The 11546-nt window shown below is 41.0% G+C and overlaps 1 protein-coding gene across 1 annotated transcript; it reads right to left on the bottom strand.

The window, feature by feature from the left end:
- Positions 1 to 3600: 3600 nt before the first annotated feature.
- Positions 3601 to 3942, bottom strand: LOC142848298 (histone H4). Its single transcript, XM_075970112.1, has one exon. It carries the CDS (start codon positions 3919 to 3921, stop codon positions 3610 to 3612), a length of 312 nt encoding a protein of 103 aa, XP_075826227.1. The 5' UTR covers positions 3922 to 3942; the 3' UTR covers positions 3601 to 3609.
- Positions 3943 to 11546: the final 7604 nt, after the last annotated feature.

The following is an 11546-nucleotide window of genomic DNA, read 5'->3' on the forward strand; positions in this document are numbered from 1 at the left end:
ATAAATAATTCATGAATATATCCAACCAAAAAAAAATTCAAAAGCTCTGCAACAAGAACTTTAAGATACTGAAAAAAGGAAAACCACAGTGAAGTGTCTAAGATTAGGCCATCTTGTTCTGACTCCATTTTCTGTCTGCGTGTGTAGACACGTCTTGGCTCTCTAGCCCTCCAATGGCCTTGTCTGTCTTGAGGATACATTTGCACTGTCGATGACCACATGTATTAACTAAAATCATTAATGTTTGTACAAACTAAAAATAAACTAAAATAAGTGATAAAATTATTTTGTTGTATCTGAAATAACTACTATGTTGAGGAAGAACATAAATAAGGGTCCTTGGACCCTCTCCTAAGATTGACATAATTGTGGTCTGTTGCACTTTTAAAAACACAGTCTCCGGGCCTGGAGAGATGGCTCAGCGGTTAAGAGCATTGCCTCCTCTTCCAAAGGTCCTGAGTTCAATTCCCAGCAATCACATGGTGGCTCACAACCATCTGTAATGGGGTCTGGTGCCCTCTTCTGGCCTGCAGCATACACACAGACAGAATATTATATACATAATAAATAAATAAATATAAAAAAAATAAAAACAGTCTCCTTTGAGTTTCGGCACCAAGACATTCTTCTGCTCGAGCCCATACTTGGTGGCTGGCCAAAAATAAAAAACACTAATTTGTCCTTATATGTATGATGGTGTGTAAAATATAGCAACAGAAGATGCTAGACAATTAAAAAAATCCCTTGTTCCTGAATAACTGAAATAACATCACAAAAACATCTATAGTAGCAAAATTAATATACAGAATTAATGCAATACTTATGGAAATGTCCAAGTCACATTTCACAGGTTTAGGGAAAAAATGTGAATAATTCATATGAAACCATGAAGAGACCATAAAATAGCCACAGGAATTCTAATGAGTAAGCACAATGCTGGAGGCCGTACCTGATCTCATCATACAACAGAACTATAGCATAAAAAGAGACAAGTAGACAGACCACTGAAACAGAATAAAGGACCTTGAAATAAAAAGGCAAATCTTTACCCACCACATTTTTGACAAGGATGAAAACACACTTTGGAACAGATCAAACAGTTAACAAACAGTACTGATAAAACTATATTTCTAACTTAAATTTATAACTCTCATCTTGTACAAAAATCATTTCAGAATGGATCAAAAATCTAAAGCATTTAAACTTTTATACAAAGACACAGAGGATACCCTACAGACTATGTAGTAGGAAGAATTGTTAAAAAACAAACAACACAGGAACTGAAGCCAAGTATCAACAGGTGGAACAATATGAAAATAAAAATTTCTGTATAGCAAAATAAGCAATCAAAACATATAGCCATACATTATTTATATTTTAATAAATAAGTCTTACCTGAAGACCAGAAAAGCAAGTCAGCCAAGCCACTAATGAAGTCTTACTTATAACAAGGCCGGGCGACTGAAAACCAATTAGACAAGCCTCTCTCGTCTCGTATTTTATATTCCCTCTAGTGCTGGGATTAAAGGCACGACTCCCTAGAACTGGGATTAAAGGTGAAACACCACCACCTGGGTTTGTTTCTGAGTTGATCTTGTGTAGCCCAGGGTAGCCTTGACCTCACAAAGATCCACGAGCCTCTGCCTCCCAGTTCCTGGGATTAAAGGTGTGTGTCACCATTACCTAGCCTCCAGGGGCTGGAGCTTTGCCTCCGGTCTTCAGGCAAGATTAATTTATTAAAATAAAAAATAATATACCACTATAAGAACATCAAATGATAACCTACAAAATGGGATCAAATCTGCCTGCTACATTTCGGGCCTGAGACTATATCTAAATTTACAAAGAATCACAGGAATTAATTACCCCAAAAATGAAACTGCCAATCAGTAAATAAATTGAATAGTTAAAAGAAATTTAAAGGCAGATGGCCAATAATAATCAAAGACATCAGGGATATACAAATTAAAACTACTTTGAAATACCATTTCACTAAGGATGGCAATCATCAAAAAATGTTGGCAATGATGTGGAACAAACATGATTCACTGTGGGTGGAGGTGCAAATAAATACAGCCACTGTGGAAATCAGTTGGAGATTTCTCAAAAAAAAATATGCTGAAGCTTTTTCATATCTGAACATATACTCAGGGAACGCCATACATCCCATAGAGATATTTGTACCCCGATGTTCATTGCTGCTTCGTTCGCTATGGCGAAGAATTGGAATCAACCACGTTGTCTACTACAGAGGAACGGATAATGAAAATTCAGTATATAAATAATTAAACTTGAATATTATTCAGCTCTAAAGAAAAATGAAGTCAGAAAATGCAGTAAAATAGATGGAATTATAAAATATATTTTAAGCAAGGACACACAGTCTTAGAAAAAACCCACATGCTCTCAAACGCGAAACTAGCAAAAAAGATATGTGTAAACTAATGCACACAAGGGTACAGCCTAACACGACGAGAACAAGAAAGGACATGTATAAGGGAATAAAGAATGAGTGCAGATATTGGAGAAGTTATTTAAAACTAATTATGTTTTTAGTGCTATTTCTGTCCTGGACTTTTGTTCTCAGAGGGATTAGGGCATAAAATACATTTGATGCTTAAAACTCTGAACGTTGAAGCGTTAGTTGAGAATGTATACTAACTATAGTTTTAGCTGTTGACTCTGTGGGACCCTCACCCCTTATTCTCAAAAGGGGCAAGAAGAAATTTCCTAGCAGAATATTTTCCCAGGAAGATACCGGCCTTCCCCTCTCCCACCCAGGGGATTCCGAGCACAAGGTCACTTAGCTCAGCCCTGCCAGCCACCTGGTACAGGCTGATAAAGATGGCCTAACTCAACAACAGTGGCCTTGCTCTAAAAACAAGGAAAAAGCTGACTCAACAGAATGGAAAAGAGCACAAGTCCTTGTACCCGTGCCAAAGCATCTTCAAAGATTCTCTTTGTAGTTATGCCTTTAAAAGCTTACCCCACAGAGGAGATACAGCTCCCTCTACCTTGTTGTAATGGGGATGGAGATAAGTTCCAAACATGTTTGTATTATGCTCATTAAGCCTTGGTCATTACAGTCTGGGCCTCTCTGGTAGTCTCTCTCTCTGGGGGTCGTAATCTGAGCACAACAGGCTCTTGATCGGTCAATTTTGCTTAGGTGATGTTTAAGTTTACAAAAAAAATCTCAATTTCGCTCAGTCCCCTAAGGTGGCAACTTTCAGTCACCAGAAAGTGTCACTGCATGAGAAAACGTGTCAAGTCAGAGTAACCTCAAATTGTGATAGGAGGCTAGAAGCTCTGAAAAAGGGCGAGGATATTTAACTACAAGTGGAAAGATTCTAAATATGGGCTCAATTCAAGTGCTTCGACAACCATTTGACTGATTCCAAGGCGATCCTGCAGACAGCACTTTGATAAATGGCATGCAAATGAGGAGCATAGACAGGTCTGCTTTGATTGGACAGACTCATACCAGTCGGCTTCTAGGCTCAGAGGCCATCGGAACGATTGTTTTCTTACGATACCGTAGCGTTTAAGCTCCTTTCAGAAAATGTGGTGGCCCTGAAAAGGACCTTTGGAAAGAAACGGGACAAAAGCAGCTCAGCCGCCGAAGCCGTAGAGGGTGCGGCCCTGGCGCTTGAGCGCGTAGACCACGTCCATGGCGGTGACGGTCTTGCGCTTGGCGTGCTCCGTGTAGGTGACCGCGTCGCGGATCACGTTCTCCAGGAACACCTTCAGCACCCCGCGGGTCTCCTCGTAGATGAGGCCGGAGATGCGCTTGACTCCTCCGCGCCGGGCCAGGCGGCGGATGGCGGGCTTGGTGATGCCCTGGATGTTGTCGCGCAGGACCTTGCGGTGGCGCTTGGCGCCGCCTTTGCCCAGGCCTTTCCCGCCCTTGCCGCGACCTGACATGGTTGGACGTTCGAGAGCCGAGAGCCCGAAACCCTGGGACGGCAGCCGAGCACCGGCTTTTATAGAGCAGGCGGCGGACCGAACTGAGAACCTGAGGGAGGAGGCGGGAAGTTGCGCCCGCCGCTGTGGGGGAGGGGAAGGTTTAAGAGGGGAGGGGGGGAAAGGCGCTTTTGTTTCCTTGTCTGTGCTTTCTAATGGAACTAACTCCTTATCTGTTTTAAATTTGGAGAATCGAGCGCACAAGCAATAACACTGACTTTGTGCAAAATACAAAAAGCCGAGCGGCCCCCTAACAACCGGTTACCCGGTCCAGAGAGAGCACCGCAGGCTGCTGCTTAGAGCACTGGCGGGCAGTGCACACTTTCTAAGGCGCACACCGCTGTGGATCACCTTGGGTTCCTTCTCTACAGTGACTACATTTCAAATAATTTCCTCTAGCTAAAGTTTCTAAATGGTCATGTCTGCTTATTTCTTAAGCGCTTGTAGAAAAAATTTTAATCAATTGCAAAGAAATTCACGAATTACGTAAGAAATCATATGCATTTTCTCTTTTCAGACCCACATTGAATACTACCACTACTTTTAATTTGATCAGTATTTCTTGGCACAGGGACTGTACCGCGAAATAGTTTTAAATGGGGTGGAGAAAAAAATTAAAACTTTTTTTGTATAGTTAATATTTCAACATAACTATCTGGGCATACATTTTAAAAAAGCTCACACACTTAACAAAAGCTCACACATTTAACCAAACCATGCTGATGGAATGTTTTCGTATACAAAATACATAATTCTGACCATAATATGAAATTCAAATGCTTTACCCGAGAGGATGGGCATTCGTGATAAGTAAAAAATAAAAAAAAAGTACTTTTTCATCAAAGGGAGATAACATCCTTTATTCTGGAGCCAAATATGAGTAACCATGGCCCCAGAGACACAGATTTCAGTTATCCCAAATTCCATGTTCAAGTAACTCTTTCTAGAATATAGTACCCTTTTTGTAGTAATATGAACCTTTTTATCGTAACAGAAATAGGAAAATCATAACTCAGGGGATTTTAAAAATTGTTTTTATGTGAGGTCATTGTCAGGTCCAAAATAAACTCATTTTCCCAAAGCTCCAAAAGATAGGTAGTTTATATATCCAGAAATGAGCTCAGCCTGAATTACAGGAATTCTGGCCGTTAGATAAAAGGCAGTATTCCTCAGGAACTCGCCAAACTCATTTCCATCTGCCAAAAGGAGTCTGTTTCCTTCCCTAAGGCAGAAATGATCTCTGGCTACCTCTGGCTGCATATGGACTCCCATGTTGGCCTCCAGGCTCCCACAGTATCAGAAGGGCACGGTAGACATTTCAAAGTCCCCACTAGTCCCCTTCTCACCTCCTTCTTTACCCTAAATTCCCTGTTGCTCAGCTCCTTCTCTCAGCCTAGCCCCCCCCCCCCCCCCAGCTGCTGTCTCGTTTTCTCCTACTCTCTCTGCCTGTGCTCTAGTTTCCGTCTCCGGGTCCTATCTCAATAGCTCAACTGTTCTCTACTGCTCCCCCTTCCCTAGCTCTGGCTGTGCTCAGTCCACATCTTCCCGTCTCTGCTCTGGACTCATCAGATGCCTCTGGTGCTTCCCTCTCTCCTCTCTATAGTGAAGATCTTAGCATATCATGGAGAGGTCATGCCAGCAGTTTCTTTCCTGTGTCCCGGTCACACACACTCATCAGATCCTTGCAAGATGGAGAACAGCCAATGCCAGGCCTTAGAAGTTAGCCGACTGCATTCTTAGCCCTTTGATTAGTGGGAAATTAGGGTTCTATTAAGTTAATATATTCCATAAGGTTATTTCATATGTTAGTCATAGAAGGTTAGGTCCAACACCGTGCTGGGCAAGGAATGGCTATTGAGGAGATGAAAGAGCCCAGGATAAATGTAATTAGTCTCTGGCCCTGCATCTCTGACTCCAGTGTCTCCACATGGCAGCAGTTCTAACCATCTAATCAGTCTTTGAAGACACCAATATTTTTTCCAGAGTTCTTGCTCAAAATGTTAAGGTATTTAATTAATATTATCGTATCCTTTAAAGACTTCTAAGGACTTTAATATACTCACTAGTGCCCGCTGTGAGTGTTCTGGATGAATATAAATTTAGCGTAACTTAGACAGTATGGCTTTTATGTTTCCCTGTTGGGGAGAGCCAAAAGACTTCAACACAGGGCTGGTTTTAATATATAGCTACAGCCCAAATATTTTTTTATGCTCAGAATGTGTTTTCAGTGTCTGATGCATCAACAGGCCACTGGCCTTGATTTTTTTTATTTCTGTATAATAAATAAAATATTGTCACTAATATAGTAACTTCTTGATTCTAGAGGGACAGTTACTGCATTTTGTATTGTTTCCATCTAAAATTTTTAAGGGTTTTTTGTTTTTATTTTAAATTTTATTTATTTATTTATTTTTGTGACAGAGTTTTTCAGTGTAGCCCTGACTGTCCTGGTACTAACTTGTTGACCAGATTGGCCTTGAACTCACAGAGATCTGCCTGCCTCTGCCTCCCAGTGCTGGGATTAAAGGCGTGTGTCACCACTGTTTGGCACATGTTTAAGTGTTTAATAAGATTTTTTTTACCTTATTATGTTCATGTAATTTTTTGTACTGGTATATTTTTTGTGCACCTGCAACATCTGCACACCTGATGCCCAACAGTTAGGAAGTTCAGAAGAGGATTAGGCATCCTGGCACTGGGGAACTGAACAGATGGTTTGAAGCCACTATGTGGGTGCTGGGAACTGAACTTTACAAAAGCTTCAAGTGTCCTTAATTGCTGAACTATCTCTCTAGCTCCTCCATTAAAAAATGTTTTAAAATTTGTGATTTCTGGCAAGTTTAAAGAAAAATATCTAAAATTATTTTGACATTTTAAAAAACCATATTGTATTGTTTCATTCATTATCAGATATTTCTACATCATGGGGATGGCAAGAAGATATCCTCTCTCAACAACAAGTTGAGCAAAGTTATATAGTTCCTGCAGAAGCAGAGACGATACTAATGGAGAAGAAACTTGAAGTAATAGAATTGATAATATCAAAAGTTTATGAATGCATTTGTTTTGAGACAAAATAGCTATATCTTTTTTTTAGTGTAGGGTTGTTCAGACAAGTTGTCATGTAGGCCTGCTGTCCTTGAGGTAGTCAGTCATAAAGTCATGGATGACTTAGTATTCCTGGTTCTTTGCTGACTCTAAATAAGTATCTTTAAGTAGCTCTTCCCTTGATGTTATGCTTGCCGTACTGGTTAGGAAGAGATTCAAAATAATAGAAATGACATTATAAAGGATTTGTTAATAATAGGTTTGGTTAGGAGACAGGGAATCACAGGAGGTAAAATTTAAAAAGAGCACTGCCCTCCAAATAACCCTAAAGACAAGTAGTGCACTAACCAGTGCCCTTAGGGAGGAGTGAAATTTAAGGTACTAGGAGCTAACTGTTTATTCAGCAGGATTAACTGGTGCTTAGGCTCATTTCCATAACAACAGAGACAACCAGGAGTTGCAACAGCTGTTAGGCACATTCCCATAACAAAGAACAGGACGCTTAGCGGGCCTCCCAAGGGGTCATTGTAGGGTTAAAGTCAGTGTAACCCTGGCCTGCCACAAAGCAACCCACTGCCTGACTCCCTTCACTTCTTGAGAAAAGCATTATTCTACCAGGTGGGCAAGATGATCCCAGGCAACAGCTATTTTATAAAGAAAACCACTGGTGACCTTAAAAGAACTCTCTGGAAAGATCTTCGCCTTGTAATTCTCCTACCTGCCTGAGGGGCCATAAATGCAGATTTTCTTTGTTTAAATTGCTCAGAGTGTAACCTGGGGCTGAGATCCAAAGACGTTCAAGAGCGACAGTACAGAAGTTCCAGGTGTCTGTGAGTTAGTGAAATCTTCTATTCAAGGCCAGCTCCTCCTGGGGAAGCTGTCAGAGCCGGATAAACACCCTCATTTTAGAACCTTTACCCCCAAAGTGTGCAGAGTGATTCTTCACTGCGAAGGCCTATTACTCCTCTAACAATACACTTCGGAACACAGTAGATCAGAGCAGAAAGGTTGGCTGCTCAATGGGCCTGCCATGTGGGAAGTGTGGCTTAATATATATAGGCTTTCGTGCTAATCAGCATAGCCCCAGCTTTCCTGAGTTAGATACTGGGGAAGCTCAGTTTTCCTTTCAAGTTCTTGTCTCATTAATAAAACAATTTTAAAACAGACTTGGGAAGAAGGTCTAGGATAATTGTATTAAACCTTTATGTGACATCAAGCCTTCTGTAACAAATATTCAATGATTCAGGGAAAACGTCCCTTCTTTTTCTCCTGAATTTTCAGTAACAGACAGCTGTGTATTAGTGGAATTAGAGCAAAAAGGTGTGGGGATGAACTAATGGGAAACCTCAGCCCGGACTTTCTGGTCATAATCTTCTCTGCTATTCCATATGGCGTTTCCTTCCCCAGGTGTAAGACTGCCGTGAGCCACAATATTATACAGTAGACGTGCAGCTGACAGATCACTAGACAAACTCAGAGAAGCAGTGAGAAGCCCGATTTGCAGAGCTTCCGGAAACCTGCCTTTTGAATAGTCACTGTCGACTCTGTAGAAGTCTTGTGAGGCCAAGGCTTTCCTCCCTCCCATGATAGGATTCATCCCGAAATATCCCAGTAGTGTATAAACCATTCCTTAATTATGATTTTCCCTGTACCAGCAACGGGATGATCTTTTCCCATACTGCTTCTGAAAATGATCTGTCAGTTACTCCAGTCCTTAGCCAAAGTTGGTTGCTTCAACATTGCAAATGAGACTTTGGCTGATTGCTAAGGCAGCCAGTTGTCTCTGTCATCTACTTCACATTTTTAAAGCTGTTTGACTGCAATTCCTGCCTACTCAAGTAATAATATCTCCCTTCTCAGGCCTTCGATGGGGTTGAAGAATAGATAGTTGTAGTTATAGTTTTCCTTAGTTATGATAAAAGATAAAATAGATACAAATGTTGTAAATGTAATTCTTTCTTGATACCTGTTTTGTTATATGTAATTTTACTATGTTAAAGTTCAAACCTTCCTTTCTTATTTAAATAGAAAGGGGAATATGGTGTGGGAAGTCTTTCAGTATATGTGTTGCTTTTATTGGTTAATAAAGAAGCTGTTTTTGGCCAATGGCTTAACAGAACATAGGCAGGCTGGAAGAGATATATCGAGAGAGTAGGTGCAGTCAGAGAGATGCCATGGAGCCGACAGAGGGGAAAGACATTAGCTGCCAGTTAGAACCTTGCTGGTAGGCCACATGGCTCATGGTAAAATATAAAATAATAAAAATGGGTTAACCAAAAATATAAAAGCTAGCTAGCTAGTAATACACGTAAGTGATTGGCCAGGCAGTGATTTAAATAATATAGTTTCTGAGTGGTTATTTCATGGTCTGGATAGCCAGGAATGAGCAAGCAGTCGGCTACTACTGACAAGGGGCCTCTTATACTACAAGACGGGGCTATTAGAACAGTATTTCTAGTCTAAGTTTGGTAGAAAGGCAGTCTTGTTTCTGTCATATAAGGTGTTCTCACTTCTTTGCTTGCCTTAGGGTAGAAAAGGATCAGAAGACCCCCTGTGTGGGTGCAAGAGTTTAGCAATAGACCGATTCTAAAACTCCATTTTCTTCATGTCCGTAGCGTGTGAAAGTCCCATAGTTTGGTGAATTCCACGATCATTAAAAACCCAATTTGGGGGCTAGAATAAACCATTTCTTTTATTCATTGGACATTAGCTGTTTCTTTTGTGGACAGATGAAAACTGTTTTATCAAAAGTCACCCGTACTACTCCATACTGAGACCAGTTCTGAGAAGTCTATCCTCCTTATTGATCATTCTAGTCCCTAAGGATTGGCTGCCCAGTGGATTTTCTCTTCTACAGGCTGACTGATAATGTAATCAGCCAAGCATGTATATTAGTTAGGGCATTCTAGAGAACAGAATTTATAAACTACATACATTTCGAAGCCATTCTAGTAAATCCCTTTCCCTATAAAAAAAAGCTAATGGGCTGTTTGGAAGTCCAGGTGTGACTCAGTTTCCATCTGGAGTCAATTCTGACTTTAAGACGTCATTTGAATTCAAGCTTGCCTGCTCTGCCAGCATCCTTGAGTGCGGTGAGAACGTTCTGATTAAGACCTTGGGAAACAGCATTTTGCCCATGAAACAAAAACACATTATCTATTAAGATGTATGAAAAAAAAGGAAATTGCTTGCTGCTAGCAGAATTCACACGCGCTATATGAACCTGTTTGCGCCTCCTCCCAAGGCCAGCACAAGGAGGTGGTTATCTGACTATTGCTCTCTGTTCTGCCGTCTGCCATTGATCTGTATAATAGCAAGTTCTGAAATAAACTCTGGGCTGTGAGGCTGTTTTCGCATGACCAAAGAGACCTCCTAATTCTATCCTGTGTTTTTTGTCTCAATTTCTTTCATCTGACATTTCCTTAGCTTTAACATACCTCCAATCCAGGAACCCTAGATGATTTGTGGGAGTAGGCTCTTACAGGGCTGTGTTCCAGCTAGCCCAAAAATGGCTGTCTATGAAAGGAAGGTCTAAGAATCTAATAGTTGTTCAGTCCATGAAGGCTGAATATTTCAGCTGGTCTTCTGTACATCTGGGAATCCCAAAGAAGTAGACTCCAAGGACAGTGAAGAAATGAACTTGCTATGAGAGTGAAAAGCAAGCTTCCTTTCCCCATGTCTTTTATATATAAAGGCTGCCAACTGAAGGTGTGGCCAAGAGTAATAATGCATCCTTCCACCTCAAGAGATCTGGATTAAAGGTGTATCTTCCCATCTCAAATGTAGACAGAAGTGGCTCTTCCCAATTCAAATAATATAATTAACAAAACAATTCCTCACAGGTGTGCCCAGCTATTTGGGTTTTAGTTAATTGAAAATGTAGTCAAGTTGGCAACCAAGAATAGCCATCACAACATGCAAAGACCCTCCCATTCTGAGCACTTCCAGCCCAGGTTGAAAGAACGTCATACTTGCAAGGGAGCCGGAGATACAGAGAACAGTGAACTGTAGATACAGTTGATTGAATTCTTACAGAACGCTGACCCTTTAAGCATTTACATTCAGTGAACTTCACCTATCTCTGGGGAAATAAGAGTAACATAGTCCACATTTCTGAAAAGGGCACATTTAGAAGATACAAGCAAGTACCTACCTGTCAAGGACCCTCAAACCTTCCTTTGATTTACCTAAAAGACTGCTTTTTAGGACAAGGGGCAAAAATACTTATAGAAAGGCTAGAGCCTCTCCATGGCTGGCAAGATGTCTGAGAGGTTAAGAAAACTCAGTTTTTTTTTTCCCAGTGTTGGCGAATAGTCTCAGGTCACGAGGAATTGAGTCAGGTTGTACTAGCCACAAAGAACGGATTGGCCCTGGCCAGATCCTTCTGGTCCATCTGTAGAAACAATAGCCCTGGGAATCGAAAACAACCCACCTCACTCCCAGTTAAACCACACACACACACACACACACACACACTGTAACTTCCTGGGAGCTATTCATGTATACATGTATGTATATACCTGTCTCCCCAGCCTCTC

The sequence above is a fragment of the Microtus pennsylvanicus genome, chromosome 4 (genome assembly GCF_037038515.1).
Source record: "Microtus pennsylvanicus isolate mMicPen1 chromosome 4, mMicPen1.hap1, whole genome shotgun sequence".
NCBI lineage: Eukaryota > Metazoa > Chordata > Mammalia > Rodentia > Cricetidae > Microtus > Microtus pennsylvanicus.

Coding starts and splice junctions, on each gene's coding strand:
- LOC142848298 (XM_075970112.1), bottom strand. CDS start 3,921: ATGTCAGGTCGCGGCAAGGGCGGGAAAGGCCTGGGCAAAGGCGGCGCC.